The 21468-nt window shown below is 42.1% G+C and overlaps 1 protein-coding gene and 1 long non-coding RNA gene across 2 annotated transcripts in view; one reads left to right on the forward strand and one right to left on the reverse strand.

Annotated features, from left to right (window-relative positions):
- The window catches only part of LONP2 (lon peptidase 2, peroxisomal), an 81604-nt gene that overhangs the window by 56261 nt on the left and 3875 nt on the right, over positions 1-21468 (forward strand). The window contains exons 12-13 of the mRNA XM_069552740.1: positions 11819-11961; positions 21095-21302. Of these exons, the coding sequence (XP_069408841.1) occupies positions 11819-11961; positions 21095-21302 (351 nt within the window). The remainder of the gene's footprint in view (positions 1-11818; positions 11962-21094; positions 21303-21468) is intronic.
- LOC138419767 (uncharacterized) lies at positions 965-9150 on the reverse strand. Its single transcript, XR_011249062.1, has 3 exons — positions 8987-9150; positions 6801-6969; positions 965-1875 (listed from the first exon to the last, which is right to left on the reverse strand). It is a non-coding gene; the product is annotated as an uncharacterized lncRNA (long non-coding RNA).

The following is a 21468-nucleotide window of genomic DNA, read 5'->3' on the forward strand; positions in this document are numbered from 1 at the left end:
GAACCCCAAACCACAGACCAGATGCTTGAGCTGTTTATTTTAGATTGTTACAATAATACTCAGAAGTCCGATTTTCAGTTTCTGAAGAAATGCCTCCATCGGATGTTAAGAGGTCTTTGGACAGAGTGTGACAGGCCACAGTTTTAGTGTTGCTGTGGGGGCTGAATTTAAATTGGTCTACATTTTCCCAATTTTTAAACGGCACAGCTTTGATCCTTACAGAATTTACTGTCTTAAAAGGCTGCAATGGTTCAATAGTCATTACAGTCTAAGACACTTTATTATCAGAAGGGTTTTTCTAAGCCAGCATTTAAGTTTGTACTGTTGAATATCCATCCATCAAACGTGAGCTGGTTTCTTATTAAAGACCCAGGTTGCACAGATAGGGCCAAGAAGTTTTGGTTCATTTTTGCATTTTTAGGATTTTAAAGTCTTTTCTTCATCTGCTCATGCTTATCTTTCCTTTGACTGTATTAGTGACTCAGGACAAATAGTTTTCTAATCGTCAAAGAGAAAGCTAAGGTAAACTGTTAAGGAATATGGATTTAAGAGAGAGTTTCAGTCTCAGGGCACCTGGCTCGCTTGCTGGTGGTTCTGAAGTCTTAGGAGTTTGTAGGGGTCTATTACAGCTAATTGGATTTTGCAAACCAAGATCCAATTAAATTTAGAGATTAAGACTTTCTATGCTAAATCCTTTACATTTGTAGGGATATTAGGCAGTGTGTTGTGTCCAAACATCCAGAACCAACTGGTGTTCTAATGTTGAGATGAAAATGTCATGTTGGAATGTACTCCCATATCATGAACATATTCTATATTCTGTTCTGATGTTTATGCTGATTCACTGATTGTTCCCTCTTCAGTACTGGCCTGGTTTAAGAGAGATTTGTTTGACTGTGTAGACTGTCAGGAAGCTGTAATGAAGGAAAAACGTTACTTCCGTATGATAGGAGACAAATAAATGTTTGCTCTTTAAACTGTATTTGGAAACAGGAAAATCAAATATTGACAACGAATTAAAAAGGCATTGTTCCACTTAATGAATCATGTAGGAAGTTGCAGTGGCTTTTGGGTGGCATTGACATATATTATCAAAACCAGCCTTAAGTTACAAGGTAGTAAAATAATACCTACTTTAAAAAAAGCTGCAGACAGTCTCTACTTCTTAACCACTAATCCAAGTAGTTCCCCAAGACTGTTTTCTGAATCTCTGACACAGGAAAGGAGATCTATTAATGCAAAAAAAAAAAAAAAAACAAACCCTGGGAGACAGGCTGCAAGCTCTCTTGTCTGGTACAAAGTTAGGGTCGTATGTTTTGGACCAGTGTATAACACTGATTTATTCCATGAGTCAACTAACAGTCACTGAACACTTACGATATGCTGGGTTCTAGATTGGATTCTGGGCAGGAAATGAAAGAGAACTTGTAACAGGTAGTCCATTGGGGGAGGTAGATATAAACAAATAATATTTAGATATGGGATAAATGCTGGTTTTTAAAGTGCTATAGAGGCATTGAATTGATCATTGAAAGCTTCATTTGATTTATTATAAATATTGTAGCTTTTAAAATTTGGTTTTAATAAATTGAGACAAAATAGTCATTTATTTACATCTCAAAATTCATTGAAATAGATGGGGGGGGGGGAGTTTTCCAGATACCTTTTTTGATGTTCTTTATTTTCATGAATAGATGAGAAATGGTTCACAATCATAATGTCCATCTTTATCTCAACAGTTATTATATAGAAATGTTTAGTTGATCCCCAAAATAATGAAGAAAGTATTGGCAGAAAGGGCTTGAAAAACTTTCTTGCTAGCATGAAGGTTTTTCTGGGCATCTGATCCACAGATTTCTCCATTATGACTAGTTCCTTTAAAAAAAAAAGGAAAAGAAAGAAAAACAGATTGAAACTATGCAGGCACAGACGCCGTGGCAGCCAGGGTCAGTAACTTGAATCTCAGTTGCATTCAGCACACTTCCTCTGGCTGGGAAGATGGCTTTCTGGAAAAGATTAACCTGAAACTGACAGACAAATTATATAGTGGAAGATATTCAGGTTTTTCTGAATTGTTTTTAGATGTTTTGTTTTCCCCTTTCTGCCTTCCTAAGAGAAGGCTCTCAGATGCTTTTCATCTGTGGTCAGTTTAGCTTTGAGGCACATACTTCTACTGTCTTGTAAGAAATAACAAAAGTCACTTACAATCTCAGCATCACATCTCAGTTTTTAAAGTAGACTACTCAGTTTTTTTCAAGAGTAGTTTTATAACTACAGCCATACAAGTCTTTTCCTTTATAGCGAAATGGGGTCTGGATCCATGTTTACATTCCCATGTATGCTAAGGAGTTGAGATGTCAGCAGTATTCCCATTCATTGGTTCATGCACGACCTCTCTGCCAGCTTCCTGTTAATACACCTAGTAGCACACATCCTACACTCTGCGCACAGATGCAGTTGAGCCAGTCTGTAAGTTTCATTTTGCCACTGCTTCAGGATTCAGGAGCCCAGTGTGATTGGATTCAACGTTCAAGAAAAAATTTTAATCATTCAGTAATAATTTTATTACAGCCTAAATTTTCATTTATTTGACAAAGTCAGCATTAAAAATCTGGTAATTTCTTGGCAAATGAAGTAGTGATTAAGTGTTTTGGTGATTCGTCATTTGTCCACACATGTTACTAAGATTTAAGAATGCAATAGGCAGTCACTATGCTATATACCTGAAATTAATACAGCGTTGTAAATCAACTGTACTCCAATAACATTTTCAAAAAAAGAATGCAGTAGGCAAATTCAACTTAATTCAGCAAATCATAATTGAATACCTGTTTTGTATGAAGCACGTGTGATGAATTGGTGTGGTAAGGTTAGAGTTCCTGTAATCTGACGTTTTGCAGATAGGGGCTCTAGGGTGAAGTATCTTACCCTGGCTTGTGTTCCTTCAATGTTAGTTGAGTTATGGGTGGTGGTTATGTACTCTTTCAGTTCAAAAGGCATTCCAGTGGGAGCTTTGATTAGAAAGGTAATTTGACACTATATGGTGGTAGGTCTTGAATGCAACTCTTGGAAGTTAATTTGTAATGAAAACCTAGTAAAGATTAATTTTAAGTATGGAAATAATGTAATTAGAGTAGTGATTTGAAAGATTCATTTACAAAGAGTGAATAAAATGGATAATAGGAAACTCGGAAGAGAAACCAGATTAGAAGGCTCTGTGATAATTCAGGCAAGAAGGCTAATTGTCATTTATAAAGTTCCTGCTGTTTGCTAGACTCCTTCCTAAGCACTTTACGTGTATGTATTTACTCATTTAATCCTCTTAATGATCCTATAAGATAGGTTATTTTTAGGCCCATTTTACAGATGAGAAGACGAAGGCACAGAAGATTAAATAAAGTCCCAAGGTTCACAGCTAGTAAATGTCAGATTTTAATTTAGGCCGAACAGCTCCAACCCTAACCTTAGAAGCTATACTATGATTTCATTATTCCTGTATATCCTGTATCCATTATCCCTGTAACAACTATTTGCAGTGTTCATACCATTTCTCTCTTTTCAGATGAGGAAATGGAGCTTAAAGGGCTTAGGAAAATTAACAATCTGAAAATGAAATTTAAAAGGCAGTTCCATTTACAGTAACATCTAAAAAACTTAAATACTAGAGAATAAATCTCACCAAGGAGGCAAAAGACTGGTAGGCTAGAAACTATAAAACATTGATGGAAAGAAATTTTTTAAGACCCAAGTAAATGGAAGGATATCCTGTGTTCATGAATAGGAAGACTTAACATTGTTGAGATCTATAGATTCAATGCAGTCTTTCTTCCAAAACTTCAACATCCTTTTTCAGAGAAATGGAAAAGCTAGTCTTCAAATTCATGTGAAATTTCGGTGGGCTCCAGATAGCCAAAACAATCTTTGAAAAAGAATAACAAAATATGGGACTCACATGTCCTGACTTTGAACTTTCTACAAAGCTACAGTAATTAGGTGGTATGGTACTGGCATAAAGACAGACATATATAAGCCAGCGGGACAAATAGAAAGAAAGACTCACATATGTGGTCAGTTGATTTTTAATAAGGATGCCTAGATCAGTGGGGAAAGCAAAGTGTTTTCAGCAAACTGTTGCTGGGAATACTGAATATTCACATGCAAAAGGATGAATTTGGACCTTTACCTCATAATATATATAAAAGTTGACTAAAAATTGATCAATAACCTGAACTTAAGAGCTAAAATTATTAAGCATCAAGAATAAAGCAATGGGGAAAATCTTCATGACATTAGATTTGGCAGTGACTTCATGGATATGAAACCGAGAGCACAGGTAACAAAAGTAAATAAGTAAATTGAGCTTCATCAAAATTAAAAACTTCAGTGCATTAAAAGACATAAGAAAGTAAGGAGAAAAAAAAAACCCTATAAAATGGGAGGAAATATTTGCAAATTATGTGACTGATAAGAGATTGACATCCAGAATGCATAAAGAACACCTGCCTACAGCTCAGCCGACACAAAACAACCCAGTTCAGAAAGAGTCAGAGGACTTGGATAGATACTTTTTCCAAAGAAAATGGGCAAATGGCCCACAAGCACATGGAAAGATGCCTGCCATTGTTAGTCATTAGATAAATGCAAATGAAAACTACAGTGAGCCATTACTTCATATCCAGTACAATGGCTGTAATAAAATAAAATGGAAAATAAAAAGCCACACATTGGTGAGGTTGTGGAGAAATTGAAACATTTGTGCGGTGTTAATGGGAATATAAAATGGTGCAGCTGCTGTGGAAAACAGTCCATCAGTTCTTCAGAAAGTTAAACATAGAACTACCTTGTAAGCAGGCAATTCCACTTTTAAGTATATATCCAAAAGAGTTCACAGCAGGAATGATAGCAGTGTTCATGGCAGCATTATTCGCTGTAGCCAAAAGATGAATACACCCCAAGGGTCCATCAGCAGATGAACAGATAAACAAAATGAGGTGTCTGCATATAATGGAATATTATTCCGCCATGAAAAGGAAATTTTTGATATATATTCCACAGCATGACTGGACTTAGAGAATATTATGCTTAAGTAAAACAAACCAGACCCTGAAGGACAGATATTACAGAAGTCCACTTAATATGCAGTTGCTTAGATAGGCAAATTCATTGAGCTAGAAAAGTAGAATAGAGGTTGCCAGTTGGATGCAGGAGTGAAAGAAAGGGAAGTTATAATTCAGTGGGTTCAGAGTTTATATGCAGATGATAAAGTTTCAGGTATAGATAGTGGTGAAGGTTGCAGCAACATTGTGAATGTATTTAATGCCACCAAATTGTACACTTCAAGTGGCTAAAATGATCAACAGTATGTTACATACATATTATCAAAGTTAAGGGAGTTACCCCCGAGAAAAACGAAATTTCCCAAAATCATACCAGCTTGTAAGAAATGGACCACAAATCCAAGCTGTCTGTCTCCAAGGCCTCTTGGAAATAAAGAGGATCAGTTGTGTCTCTCCTGGATGTTTCTGAGGATCTACACAAAATCAGGAATACTGAAAATGGAAAGTTCATGTTTTTGTATCTAAAGCAATTTGGTGTATCTGTCTGAGGCCCTAAAGTTTTAAAATCTAAACATTTCAGCTTAAGTAAGGGGTGACTCCTGTGGGAATTGGTCACGTTTTAGAAAGATTTGTTTTTGTTCAGTATGAAAGGGTAATAATTTTTAATGGCAAAATCATCACTGTTACACAGATATAAAATGAACACGTGTTAGAGATTTAAATGAACTCATTTATTAATGAGAACCAGTAAGATCGATCTTAGTAAGATTTGGAGAATTCAAAACATAGACATCTATATAGGTGATCAGGAATGCTGAAACTAATTTGCAAAACCAGCTTCTTGGGAAAGGGAGAGGACAAAATACTGGTTCATTTCTGTGGACAGGAGTCGTCTCTGTTACTGTTAGTTTCCTACAGCTTACAGGAAAATAGCTGAAAGGCACCAAGGCACAGCCTGGAAGGACACACTGGACGGCTCGCCCAGTAATCTGTGTTTTGCTCTTTTCTAAGTCTTTCACGGTTTTTTCTGACAATAGTCATAGATAGGAACTGTATGTGATGGCAGATGAGTTGATTATTTTCAGTCAGGAAAAAATAACCTCTAAATTTGCCACCGGGCTGCTTGTCAAGGAACTCCTGAGCTACAGGCAGCTTTCCTAAACCGGACTTCAGGTAGAACAAAACGTGCCCTTGACCAGACATCCAGAATCCTGAGGCTGTCTGTGATTTACTGTGGACGTCAGGAGATTTGCTCAATCTTCCATCCCTTTCCTGGAGTATAAAATGAAGGATTGGACCAGACTTTTTACTTTCTGCCTAGTTCTTAAATTTTAATGGATCGTGGTTCCATTTCTGTACTTGAATTTCCTGACACTTCCTGAATTCTGCTAAGCTTCAGAATGAGATCTGGATGTTCTTGGGGACATCGTATTAGTATGACAGGAACAGGTAGCATTTGTTCCTTTGGAGAATTAACCCCCTGTGTCTGAGTCACCCCTGTTACTTGATTGCTGGTTGCAGTCAGCAGTATTGTACACCCCATCCTCTCCTCCATCCCTACCCCAAAGGAGTTAAAAAAAAAAAAAACCTGTTATTCATGAAAATGAATACTTCTTTCACAATCTAGAAGAAGGGGTTTGTTTTATGTCTGTACCACAAAATGTAGCTTTTGAACTCATGAGAGGGGGCTAGAGAGTGTAGCATATGCTTCAAGTTAAGCAGAATATAGAGAATAAGTGATACCTGCAAGGTTCTGTCTTGAGTAAAGGTGACTGTAGATAACCTGGGGCTGTGTGTGGTAGGGTGGAGTTTTCTTTCTGCCACGTTCTGGGAGTAGCGGTTGGTGTTGGTACCTGTTCCTGGCCTCTGCTACTTTCTCTTGGTTGGATCATTTGCTCAGAGACACCATTTGCTGCAAGATTTGTTCAGAAGGTAAGAAACTTTTTTAAAAACAAACAAGAAAGCTAGTGGACTTTGCTGAGGTATTACACCCCTCTGTTCTTCCTCTTGTCCTCCTCCTCTCTCAGGACCTTCCTTTGTCCCTCCTTCCCACAGTGATTCTTTGGCACTAGGGCTTGTTTATGTAAATCCGTTCCTCTGATGGGAAAAGTGGTTGGGAAATATCATGTGATCGTGTCCTGGTGACAGCTGCTTTGGAAGGCTGACATGCCCGCTCTGCCCCTCGTGCCCCAGGAGTTCTCAGCTATAGAATATCCTTTGGTAGTAGCTGTGGTGACATCGGGTTTCACCCTTGCGGTACCAAGGTCCACATTTGCTGTGCCAGCAGAGCAAGTACCTTGCAGGTTCAGCTTCTGGTGCTATCTGCTTATCTGCTACCTTCATGCCATTCAGCCCCTGACCACCCTGGCTATGTCCTGAATTAGACTCAGGACGGGCTGATAATACTGATGAGAAACATGGGGCAGAGTCTTGAGTCTTGGTATCTTTATCTGTTTTCTTAAATAGAATAGAAAAAATAGTTTATGTCATCCCCTACGGTCATGTGTGGTCAAAGCCCTGTCTGTGGGGCCCTGGGTGGGGTTGGGGTACAGAAAGCATTTTGTTTTCTTCCAGTGAAATGGGCTATGGAGTAAGACATGTGCGTCTTAGAAGTCTGTGTTAAATTCTGCTCTATATAATTCAGTTTTTCATTTATGAATAGTAAAGCTTTTAGCATTATCAAATTCTCCCAGCAACTCTCTAAGGGTTACTATAATTGTTATGGTTTCACTGATTGGAAAACCAGATATGGAGAGGTAAAGTCGCTTTTTTCAAGGCCAGCTAGGAAGCCAGAGCCAAGATTGGAGACTTTTATTTATTGACTATCTCATGTAATCTTAACCTCATAACTCAGGGAACAACTTGTATTAACATTTTGCATTATATAACTTCATTCTTATATACATTTATATTAGTAAGATTCATGGCCTAGAAAATCCCATGGACAGAGGAGCCTGGTAGGCTGCGGTCCATGGGGTCGTGAGGAGTCGGACACGACTGAGTGACTTCCCTTTCACTTTTCACTTTCATGCATTGGAGAAGGAAATGGCAACCCACTCCAGTGTTCTTGCCTGGAGAATCCCAGGGACAGGGGAGCCTGGTGGGCTGCTGACTATGGGGTCACAGAGTCGGACACGACTGAAGCGACTTAGCAGCAGCAGCAGCATGGCATGAGAAATTTTACTCCTCTCTTTCCTTCATTTGATGTTGTTTCAAAAGGGTTTTCTTGCATCACTTAAAAACACTTAGGGAAAAAAATTATTAAAAAAGAACACTTAGAAAGCAGTTTTAGTGACTGTATAGTATTTTATTAGATCCGTGGGTGTACCACAGTTTACTTAATCATGCTCCTAATGTTGCGTCTTATATTGGATCTAATTTTTGCTGTTAAAAATAGTGCTACAGTGAGTAGATTTGTTATCTAAGCATTTGTTTAAAGTTAAAGATAGGTTCCTGAGAAATAGAATCACTGGGTGTGAGATTATGAATATTTAGGAAACTTTCAGTATGTTGACAAACGGCTTTTCAGAAAGATTGAACCAACATATTTCCATAAGCTGTAGTATTTGAGATCTCTCCATTCTTTTTAATGTTGAAGAAATGTTTTGTCATTTCTTAAACTTTATTGATTACTTTAATTTGGTAACCAGAAAATGTAACTTGGCTTTTATAATTTAAACTTCTTGGGCTTCCCTGGTGGTCCAATGGCTAAGACCCTAGTGACAGGGACCTGGGTTCAATCCCTGGTCAGGGAACTAGATCCCACATGCCTCACTGCAACTAAGACCCAGTGCAGCCAAATAAATAAATAAAAATAAATATTATTTTTTAAAAAGCTTCTTGGTGAAATAATCATCTTCTCATGTGACTGTTACCTGTTTGTTAAGAGCCACTGTTTACCCCAAGATCAGGGCATAGAAGACAGTTACCTGTGCAGTTCCGGCAGGAAGGACCTGTGGGACAGGGTCCTGGTCTGTTGCTGTTGTTTGCTGTGCCTCAGAAAGTCCATCTGGCATGAATGTTGTGATCTGGGGCAAGGCCAATCACGAGTCCCAGGGATGCTGCAACTGTCTTCTCCTGGTGCTGATCCCATCTGACAAGGGAGAACGGGGCATTTGAGTTGAGTACTGAAAGCGTATTCGAGGACTCAGGGTTCAGCTCTAACCTGGGCCTGATTCCTGGAATGGCATGTTGGTGAGATGACGTTTAATGAGGAACCAAAGTGTACACTCTGTGAAAATCCATCTCCTTGCTCGCTTTGTGTTCCCCAAGGTACAGTAGGGGCTTCCCTGGCGGCTCAGTCGTAAAGAGTCCGCCTGCCAATGCAGGAGACACAGGTTCAGTTCCTGGGTTGGGAAGATTCCTGCGGAGGAGTCTGAAGGAGGAGGAAATGGCAACGCACTCCAATACTCTTGCCTGGAAAATCCCATGGACAGAGAGGAGCCTGGTGGGCAGTAGTGCATGGGGTCACAAAAGAGTCAGACATGACCCAGCAACTAAACAACAACGGTGTGGCAGATGGCCCGTGAAATCGGTGCCAGCCTGTCTTTCCTGATTGGCTGGCACCATTTCCTTGACATGAAGCTGTAATTCTCTAGGCTTGTGTTCCATGGTGGAATGTTTGAAAGCACAGATTAGTTCTGAGTTTGTTGGTTTTTCTTTACCCAGCTGCTGTGCCTGGAGCCTGGAGTGAAAGGCCATCCTTTGCATTGCAAGGTCTAGTCACATTAGAAGTAGCTCTCCCCACCCCCACCCACTCTGTGCTCACAGCGCTGAATTCACTACTCTACTCTGAAAGCGATGGGATGTCCCAAAGCATCGATTACATAAATGTGGATTGGCTTTCACCCATCCAGTTTTCCTTCCTGCTGTGATGGTGAATTCCAGACTGGCAACTGTAATCAGATCTCGGGAAAGCCCGACACAAAACACAACAGGTTAAAGAAGCTTGCAGCCTCTTCTAGGCATCAGCCAGAGTTTCAGAGCCCTTCATTTTTAGTGTACGGTAACCTTAGACAGTAGTGCTTTTTTTTCTGTGCATTAATTTTAATTAAGCAATGACACCTGCTTTCTGTTCCGCTCTGAGATCTGTGTGTAGCTAAGCTGTTGATTTAAGTGCCTTCCCACCCTCAATCATTGACGTTGCCGCAGACAGAGCAGCAGGCAGAAAATCTCCCACGTGCCACCGAGTAACCCAGGAACTGCTCGATTTTGTGAAACAGATAAGTAAGCACTGTAAGAAGTTGGAAAGATCAGGGAAGACTTCTCAGAATCTGACTGAGCCAAAGATCAAGTGACATTGCAGAAGTAGAACTGTGAGATTATCTGTAAGTTAACACCCACACTTGGGATACAGTGTGTGCATTGCACTTGGCAGTCTACAGAGTTTCCTCTTTCATTCTTTGTATAAAGTCAAGTAGCCAGCAAGCAGGAAAAAGTCTGAGCTGTTGTCCATTTGCACTCATGATTCAGTCTTGAAGAGGAGCCCTGTAGGGTCCAGCAGAAGAGTAAGCCAGCAGAGGCCTTCACCCTGATGTTACAAGGCCGTAAGACACAGGGATCTCTTGGGGACACTCCAGGATGTATCCAGTTATCAATGGAGTCTAATATTATTAAACATTTTCAGTAGTCACTTTTGAAAAGAAAAGAGTTAGTAGAAAATAATTTTAAATTCATGAGGTATCAGAATAGAAGGATCATAGGAAAACTAGAATAAATACATGTGAATATACAATGTTTAGGTGACTTTATAATTATCATGCATTGTATGTTAATATATACAGTAATCATCTCCAGAAAGAAGGGTATATGTAAAGAAAGTAATAAAAGAAAAATATTCTTAAAACACTTTGTGAGACAGAACAAGAGCTAGAAGAATTATCACAAAACTAAAGGAAAAGAAAAGCAGGGAATGAAGCTGAACAGAGCCAGATATTTCCTGCATTTTTAAACCTCTTCTCATTTTCGGTTTTTGGCTATAGACGTAAGTAACATTTTTCTTTACTCAGAGTGAAATTACAAAGACCAATAGAAAAGGTCTGCTAGGGCAGCTGGCTCCTGTTCCCAGGATGTCTAATCCCAACCACAATGAGTCAGTCCTTTGACAAGATGTCAGCAACCAGGGCTCTTAGGCAGGTAAAGGAAATGGTCCATTATTATAGGGGTTTCGAGCCAGGCTTCATGTTCTCTTACCAGGCACTGACAATTATATTTGTTTTTATTGGAAAATAATAACCTTGGAGCTGAGCTGTATGTTTACGCAAGAGGCATTGCTCCTATGGGTTCTGTCATTTCCAAGTTCTCGTTGCCCGACAGAAATGGGACAGCCGATGGAACTCCTCTGAAGAGGGACTTGAACAGCTTAGACTGTGTTGACTTCACAGAGGACTGTGCACGTTGATCTGTGCATCTGACCCTCTCAAGGCCAGCAGTTGAGGAGGACCAGGCACTGCTCCCAGCTTGATGTAATGGTTGAGAAGAAGACAGGCAAGGCTGCTGCTCTGCTGGGGCTTACTCTTTAACAGGGGGAGATGAGGACAAACAAGTAAAAGTGACTGGACAGAGCAACGCTCTGTGTCATCCTCAGGGGCTCTTGAAAGACTAATTCTTCTGCTGTGTTCCACAGATACACAAGGTGCATTTTTGTGCCTTCATACATATATAAAGGTGACTGAACTACTAGAAATCCACTGATGTTTACTGATAATGAATTTTCATCCTGCACGTCTCTGAGTGTTCTTAAGTAAAATTTTCTCCCTTAGGTTGCAAAGAACACATCTTAGAAGATGGAAAATCCAACCCTGTCAGTGACACTACCGACTTGGCTCTCCCACCTGAAATGCCAATTTTGATTGACTTCCATGCTCTGAAAGACATCCTCGGGCCCCCTATGTATGAAATGGAGGTGAGCATTCTCGTTTCTTTGTTGATACCCACCTGTTAACTCTGTTGGTTGCCTAATAGATTGGGGGAGAAATATGGCTGTTTGGTGAGGCTGAATTTTGTCTTCAGATTGGAAAACTGTTTTCTCTCTAGTATTAAGTGTTGGGACTTAATGTGATAATAGGGCTGCCCAGGTGGCACTAGTGGTAAAGAACCTGCCTGCCAGGGCAGGAGACCTGAGAGATGTGGGTTTGATCCCTGGGTGGGGAAGATCCCCTGGAGGAGGGCATGGCAACCCACTCTAGCATTCTTGCCTGAGAATCCCATGGACAGAGGAGCCTGGTGGGCTACAGTCCTTGGGGTTGCAGAGTCAGACACGGCTGAAGCGACTTAGCACAACACAACGTGATAATACACATGGCATTTGCAGAGCCCCAGAGACCCTGCCTGGGTGCTCTTTTAGAAACCCAATCTGATCATCTTCTTTCCATTCAGTTCCATTTAAAGAATAGTGTCTCTGACTTTCCTCCTCAGAAATTCTGTATTCCTATTTATGTGCTTTAATTAAGGATTCTTCCTCTGTGCTATCAAAGGCTTGGCAGAAGGCGGTAGGGAAACAGCCTAGTACATAATACCTAAGGACATGAGCCTGGCTTTAGCTTCAGGCTGCTCTAGTGCAGACCAGATGACATCTTTCAGGATCTCTTCTCCCATCGTTATTACCAGTTCCTTTCAGGCTAAACCCACGAGCAAGTCTCGCTCCCTTAACCATCCCTCGTAGCGGGACGCCAAGCCATAAAGGCCTGGCAGCAGGACTGAGTCAGGGCAGCTGGGTGGATATAGGTATTTGAAGCTGTGGTTACTGAGGTATGGTGATGTATTCATAGGATGCTTATATAAGCTTTCATGAAGCAGTTACTAGAAAAATATGTATGTACTACTGAACTTCCTGGCATCTTTCTTCAGAAGCTTTCCCATCACCTTTTCTGTATAAAGGAAAAAAGAATTTCAGATGCTATACCTGGTAAGTTAAGCAGAAGACAGTCTCCCATCCAGAATTTGAAACCACTACCAGAAAATATGATTTTCCTCAAATCTTAAAACTGAGGGGAAATAGTTCCCAAAGCAATCAGCTACAAGAACACATTTACTCTTGACAATAAATGCGGTCCTGAACAGTAGAATCAGAAACATTATTTTGCTTATTTGAATTCTTAAGATACTGTGGGTTTAAATTTTGAAGTGTTGAAAGAAGTGGAGCAAAACGTATCTTGGTTGAGAAAGCTGTTTCCTGTTCCGAGTAAATCCAGTGATTTTATGAGTGACGATGGAGACAGGTTCTGCTCCCGCATGTCCAGCAGGCTTCTTGCTCTTGGCTTTCAGAACAGTCTGTGTCAGTCATCCTTTGGGAATTTACACCAGAGCAGTTAATAAAAACAAAAGATGGCTCCTTGTTTCTGTTGCATAGACCCTTCTCTCCCAGCCACATTTGCTCCTGTTAAGTTTGGAAACATTGCTGACATTCTTGGAGCTTTAGCAGAGAAAGAGCCAAAGGACAGAAAAGAGAAATTTTTATAAACACTGCTTAACAGCTCTGTTTGGTATCATTACAAAAATGATTTTATTTTTCTTGTAGCATCTGAGCTATTACGTATGAACACTGTTACCATCATGAATCCTGTAGCCACTTTCCCATCTATAAGGAGCATCTTAGAATAGGAGGTCTGGTGTCTGGGCGTTGGGAACATTTTGCTCATCTCTTCCACAGCTGAGAGAATTTACATTGGTGCAGGGGGTTTCCTTCTCTGCCGCTAGCGGTCTGATGATCCTCACCTTCTGCCTCAACTTTTGCATCTATGAAATAAAGGTTTGTGGAACATTTCTTTGTTATCCACAAGGGCTTTCTTTGTGCTCGGGGTCGTACAGTTTACACACAGGAAAAACCTTAAATGAATCACGCAAAGTCACAGAAGGTGCACTTAGTGAAGCCAGTCAGCCAGCTCAGATCCAGCATTCTTTCCACTCGCCTACAACACCCTGCAGCCAAGTTGACTCCTGCCCTTTCCTCTCTGCCACAAAAGAACTGCTTGAAGTACAGCAATGTAACATAAAGGCATACCTGCTCTACCTCAGAGTTTCACTTCTGTTCTTACCAACTGTGGTGCTCTGTTTTGGACTGGGAGGTATAAATTATAGAGTTGTTAGAAAATAGAGGAGTTTTAAAGTCCTGGGAAAAAGGATGAAGAGCAGGGAGCCTGGGAAGAGGCCCTGAACAGTTAGGGTCATGTAGGAGAAGAGGAGCCTTCACCGCAGAGAGAAACAGAAGGAGCAGGCCATCAGGTAGGAGCAGGACGAGGACACGGCACCGCCATGGGAACTGTCTCGGGAGGGGGGAGTGTGCGGCTGTGTCTGCTGTCTGGGTCCTGGATCTGACAGCGTGGAGGGTGTCACAGGGAGGGATGAGCGTGTGAAGAGGCTCTGGACCGTGCGGAGCAGAAGGAGGTTGCCGGGAACTCCTTCTGCAGTTTGATGGACCGCACACACGTGAGGTGGCTGGAAGGGACAATGGAGGTCAGAGGGAGGGGGTTACACATGGCAGCCTGTTTGCTTATCAGAATAATCCCATAGAGTTGGACTGAGTTTGCTGGAGAGAGAGAGGGTACCCCGGGGACAGAGTCTCTGGCAAAGTGCTATGGGAGGAGGTATCTGTGATGAAGATCCCTTGTGCGACGGATGATGGAGAAAGGGCCAAGGAAGAGATGATAACACTGGAGCAGAGGCGTCTCGGTGCCCAAGGAGAGCGGTGAAGCTGGGACAGAGCTGGTGGATAACAGGAGGATAGTAGAGTTGGTGGTCTTGAATACAAGTGAGCTGGAAGGACAAGAAAGTGAGTGGTCAGGGAAGGGAGTGGTGGAATTCAGATTTCAGAGGCTGTATGGCTTCTGCTGGCAGTCAGAACCAGGGTAAGGGTGGCTGGCTTAGGTTGAAGAGTGTGTTTGGGGGTCACGAGGGTGTTTAGAGACAAAGAAACCAGGCTGCATGAGTCTCAGGCGCTTGCTGAAGATGCCCAGGGTGATGGCGGGACTCAGGGTGGCCAGAAGGGAGAAGAGTGGTTTTGAATATAGAAGGAGGTGGGCAGAGTATGAAGATGGGAAATCCAGCCACCATCAACAGGACTTGGCAGGAGGAGGAAGAGTCCTGTCATTCACAGGGATGAACCCCTCCGCCTGGACTGTGCTGGCACCATCTGATGCAAGGGAGTGAGTTTTTAGAAGCTGGTGAGTTAATATATATAAAGTACCCTCGATAGTACCTGTGTGGGTGCATTTGTGCTGTCGTGTCCGACTCTTTGTGACCCCATGGACTGTAGCCCACCAGGCTCCTCTGTCCATGGGATTTCCCAGGCAAGAATGCTGGAGTGGGTTGCCATTTCCTTCTCGAGGATCTTCCCAACCCAAGGATTGAATCCGAGTCTCCTGCATCTCCTGCACTGGCAGACAGACTCTTTACCACTGTACCGTCTGGGAAGCCCACCGTAGTGCCTATTACATGCTAAAAAAAATGAACAAATACTAGTTTGTGCAACCACCATGTACCCTAAAAACACGTCTAGTCACAAAAGTAAAAGTCCCTGTGACTTCTGTCATAAGCCTCATTATTATTTGCTTTAATAACATGACCATCCCTTACTGTGCTTTCAGTTCAGTTCAGTTGCTCAGTCGTGTCCGACTCTTTGTGACCCCATGGACTGCAGCACACCAGACCTCCCTGTCCATCACCGACTCCTGGAGTTTACGCAGAGTCACGTCCATTGAGTCGGTGATGGCATCCAACCATCTGTCGTCCCCTTCTCCTCCTGCCTTCAATCTTTCCCAGCATCAGGGTCCTTTCCAATGAGTCAGTTCTGTGCATCAGGTGGCCAGAGTATTGGAGTTTCAGCTTCAGCATCAGTCCTTCCAATGAATATTCTGGACTGATCTCCTTTAGGATGGACTGGTTTGATCTCCCTGCAGTCCAAGGGACTCTCAAGAGTCTTCTCCAACACCACAGTTCAAAATCATCAATTCTTTGACACTCAGCTTTCTTTATAGTCCAACTCTCACATCCATACATGACTACTGGAAAAACCATAGCTTTGACTGGACGGACCTTTGTTGGCAAAGTAATGTCTCTGCTTTTCAATATGCTGTCTAGGTTGGTCATAACTTTTCTTCCAAGGAGCAAATGTCTTTTAATTTCATGGCTACTGTGCTTTACTTTTATTGAAGATGAGTCTGCAAAAATATGTCAGTACCAAGAAACATTACTGACCTAGCAAACTACCAGTGAGGAGGAATGACAGGAAGGCACATTTCTGCTTGTGTTACATTCCTTTAGAATTCTCTCAGCAGGTTGGAAAAGGAGTTTCTGAACAAATGAGAAACTTCGTCTAGGTTTCAAATTTAGGAACAGTATCATTAGTCACTTTTTCATATACAATAACAAGATCAGTTAAATCCACTTAAAAAAAAATAAAAGATCTCCCTTTGTTATGAGTTTTTAAAAATGGGAGAGAGTGGAGCAGGTGCAGGCGCCCAAGGAAGTCTAGGCTTCCCTCTCCCTGACTGCTTCTCAGATCACTCCCCAGGGCAGGCCTGGATCCAGATATGGAGGATTTGGGAGGGGCCCAGCTGTTGAATCTTACTGAGCTAGTCAGTTATGAGATTGCTATTAATAATGGTAAATTTGGTTATGATTACTTTTATTCATTATGTGAACCTCTTTGGAGTGAGATGAGACTCTTACTTTCATTATCATCCTAGTGAAGCCAAGAGAAGCCTCCACATGATTAGGTACACACACACATATACATATATGTATATATCTCCATATTGATATACATACAAATTAGACACATTACATAAATATACAATCCTGCAGTTCATACTCCCCTCCCCAAAAAAACCAAACCAACATATGAAGAGTTCCTACATATCTCTGGGGATCGCTGTCTTAATCCCACAGATTGCAAATATGGTGACTCAGTCAGAAGAACACAAATTCTAGGGTTTCCAGGATGCATTTGATTTTCAGCCTCAGAAAACCAGTCATCCAAGCCACGAGTCTGTTTGGTCCAGTCTGCTAATCCTGACAATCTGTCATCTGAGTGTTTGTGACTCCATTCATAATGAGTATGAAAGCCTCCATGGTATATGAAAAGTCCTTATCCAGATGTCACCACCCTTAGAAAAACAGTAACAAAGAGAAGAGGAGACTGGACATGGAGATTTTAAAAAGCATCCTGAATAGAATGCAGGTGAATTCCAGGAGAGACCATCCACGTGCTTCCCTTGCAGACAGACACAGTCAGCTGCTAGGAATAACCAGCGTGTGTAAACACTGAGGAAATGCCCAGAGAGTCATGGTAGTGAGTTCCTCCTCCATCCCTCTGGTTCAGACCTGCTGTGCCCCACACCCCCGTTAAGACTGCACCGACGCTGCCCTCGCCTGGCCCACCACCAGTCAGTTGTGCCAAGGAAAGGCCTTCCTTACTGGAAGCATCTGAAAGCGGCTGGCTCTCGGCAGCACTGGTGTCGGGCCAGACAGGGCTGGGTCACACTGCTTCCAGAGGCTGACCCCAGGGCCCCTGCAAGCTGGAAACGCGGCTGAAACACATTTACAACTAGAAAAATCAGATATTCCTCCAAAGACTTTACAGAAGTTGGCAGATGGAGAGCTGCCGTGGTGACGAACGCTGGCAGGAGGGTAAAGTATGCCGTATGAGCCATAACAGAAACCATCGTGTGGTGTAACCACCACCACGGGGCAAACCTGCACACATACACAGCCGTCTGACAGCGCAGGTTTTGCGTTCAGTGAGGCGCTGTGCTTGTCTTTGGAGAGAAGGCCCATGATATCCTGTCTTGAGTCCTTGGCACATGCTGGCCTCTCTGCTGTGAAAAGGCATCCTGGCCTTTTTCTGCCCAGCAGACGCCTGCCCCAGCTCCCCAGACACGGGCCCTCGCGCCTGAAGGGCTCTCTGTAGACAAGCACTGGCTAGATCCTCTTGTTGCCTCCCCATGCTGGGGGATTAGCGGCCCCTTAGTCTTTGTGGTTAGGCAGGTAGTCTGTCGCGGCCCTGAGGTTTTGGTTTGCTATCCCTGTGATCTGTGATGGAGCCTGGAGCCAGATGCTAGTAAAGCCCCGATGGATGAAGGAAAAATTGCATCCCTCCAATGGCCACAATAGTAACTAACCAGGTGTTAAAACTGCAGGTGTTGGTCTAGGCGTGGAAGGGTCACAAAGAGTTGCATGTATTTACTATTTTAGTCAAATATCAGTAAATATCACTATTGAGTTAATCAAGAGGAAAGAATAGTGAAATTGGCAGTGATTAGATGCTCAAATGCTCCTTAAACACTGCTATCACTGAAGTGTCAGGAATGCAACCATACTTTATAAGACATATCCTATCATTAACTTTATTAAATATTTTAAACATTTCCTCAGTTTGCATATTTACATGATTGATAGAATTGTTACAGAAGAAACTGACCGTTTCTTTGAACAAGCTTAAGTTAACAGATAAAGGAAACTGAAGCACCAGTTTGAAGGGAAAGTGAATGACAAATGAACTTGAGATACTCATGTTCCAGTTTGACATTTAAAGGGAAAAATGTTCTAAGCATCAAGCTGAGGCCTGTCTTACCTAATATAATTGATGATTCCGCAAACCAGTAATGGAGTTGGAAACTGGTAGCAAAGCACCAATAGATAGAGTTTTGAAATTATTGTCTTGAATCTCATTAGGGAATTCTATAAAATACAAATTGTTCTATACACAGTTTAAGATGGCTGGGAAACTGCATTCAGGAGCAAGAAAGAGCATATTTCTCATCTTTTAAATTCATATTTACTTATACTCACTATTTCTGAGGGAAAAATACATAGAAAATGGATGCTTGGTAGTTAGAGAATTGTTTATTTCAGAACAAATGACTTTGAAGAGTATGACTCCAAGTTCTTGAGTTACAGATTCCTTTTTTCCAATATGTAATACTATATGTATACATGGTTTGGGCTTCATGGGGTCTTAATTGCTATACTCTTCATTGTGGTGGGTGGGCTTCTCTCTAGTTTAGGCACGAGGGCCCAGTGGCACTGCGGCATGTGGGGTCTTAGTTCCCCGACCAGGGATCAAACCTGTGTCCCCTGCATTGGAGGGCTGATTCTTAACCGCTGGACCACCAGGGAAGCCCCTGGATTCCCGACTGTTATTGGCCTGATCGCGAGATTCTCGGTTTGGTAGCAGCTCCTGCCCTCAGTTCCCCCACCCCTGTACGTGGTTGAGTTACACAGATTGGTCACTAGTCCCATTTCCAGGTCACTATTAGAACACTTGCCATCAAGCTAGAATGAGGTGACTCTGAGCCTGGATGGTTTTGTTTTGGCCACGTGTCCTTACCTACCCTCCTGCCTTTCAGTGAACTATGTACCAGTTACTTCTACCCAGAGCAGCACGACTCTCCAGTAAATGGAGCATTTGGCTTGGCTTCTTGAAGCAGTGTGATAATCAGCATGAATCTGACGTCTTGATGCTTTGGGCATATTATTTTGACAAAATGAGTTTTGAGGATTTAGCTATTTTAAAAAGGGGGAAATTGTTCTTTTTATAGCTAACAGTTGTGCAGTATGGTTTTTCTGTTAAATTAGCACAGGATTAAGTATATTGAGGATAATTGTTTAGGGCTGGTTAGGGTCACTGAGCCCTAGAAAAGAGCCATGAAGTAAAAACAGGAACCCCTGGCAAGTTCCCACCCACTAGGTGTCATTCAGGCATAGAGAATTGCTTTTATATGAGCAAGAACAAGCCTTGTGAGCACTGTTATAAATAGTTGTTTCTGTTCTCCTTAAATAGTACTCATCTTCTGCACGTTGTTCTTCTACATCTTTCTCCTTGAATAGATACAGAACAGGGCAGATGCGAAGGTGGAATCCACGGTGCACGGCGTCAACTCAGCCATCACTGCAGCCTGGCCTTCCCAGTGCCTAACTTATCATTAAATATAAAATTGAAATTTAAATATAAAACCAACTTTAAATATAGGCTTTTCTACTCACTATTAAAAATAAGTGCCCAACAGCTTCAAAGGATTTCACACATCCATTTAAAATCAGGATTTTCAGCATCTAAGCCCCTTGGAAAAGGAGGGAGCATCCCCCAACCAGCCCTTTAACCAGAAACTCAGCCTATAGACTCTGCCGCACCTGAGAGAGGTTACCTCTCAGTGGAGAAATCTCATGCTTGCATTAGTGCTGGGTTGATGTATTGTGCCCAGTTCCTCTAACATGCATAGCTTCTATAGGAAAAGAAATTTGAAGGCTCAGTGTGTGCAGTAAAAGTTAACATGATTGTTTTTCAGCTGTTACTTTATATGTTTTCATAACTTCGATGTGTTAGCCTGTCTGGCTCGTAATCTCTGGTGAATGACACAATTGGTTTGAGATGGCAGTGAGAGCTTATTCTCAACACTAGCGAGGGACTAAGCGGATTTGTTGATCTAATATAGATTGCTGTGTCTTGGGTTTGTTCAGATTTATATGGACAGCTTCTGAGAATTTTAAAAAAAGGCAGTGAGGCAGCATGGTGGGCCTCTGAGCACACAGAGAGGACCCAGCACTTTACAGCATCTCTGCAGCAATAAGAAAAAAGTAAAGATGAGTGGCAGAGAAGTGCAATCCAGGGGTTTTAATAAGTACCTTCACCCTTGGCCTCTGGAGCTAACAGTTCTCAACAGCATGTTTAAAAAGAGGGTAGCAATTTCATGATTGCCTGAAATGAAGTTTGGCACTAGAGTGTTTTTAAATATGCAGCCTAATAAAAATACTGAGGTAAATAAAACGATTGTGTTTGTGCCTTGAAAATTAGGGCATGTGGTGCTTAAGCATCGAAGTCACTCATACGTACTTTAAGGGAAAACTCTTTATGATGAATGCCAAGCGTCCTAATGTGGCAGAAAGCCTGTGTGACTCCAAATTGAGCGCAGTAATAAGTTCTTTGAGGTGCAGCATACACTCAGGTCCTCTGAGGGGGAGCTTGCCTTTGTGATTAGGTCAGCCTGAAAAGCATTTGGCTCTTGCTGACCTTACTGTTCACTTTCCTTCCTTCTCCCAAGGTATCTGAGCGTTTGAGTCAACCAGGAGTGGCGATCGGTTTGGCTTGGACTCCCTTAGGTGGGGAAATCATGTTCGTGGAGGCAAGTCGGATGGATGGCGAAGGCCAGTTAACTCTCACCGGCCAACTGGGGAATGTCATGAAGGAGTCTGCCCACCTCGCTATTAGCTGGCTCCGCAGCAATGCCAAGAAATACCATCTGACCAATGGTGAGTGGCCTGCCCCAGGGTAGGGGCAGGGCTGGAGGGCGTGCTCAAAGCTGAGTGCAAAGAAGAGCCTTGGGATCATGACCCAGGAGGTATCCCACAGTTCTGAAACAGAGATAAAGGAGAGCTTTAAATGATCACTTTCACCTTAAAGCACAGACCTTTGCTT

Source organism: Ovis canadensis, chromosome 14 (assembly GCF_042477335.2).
Source record: "Ovis canadensis isolate MfBH-ARS-UI-01 breed Bighorn chromosome 14, ARS-UI_OviCan_v2, whole genome shotgun sequence".
Taxonomy (NCBI): domain Eukaryota; kingdom Metazoa; phylum Chordata; class Mammalia; order Artiodactyla; family Bovidae; genus Ovis; species Ovis canadensis.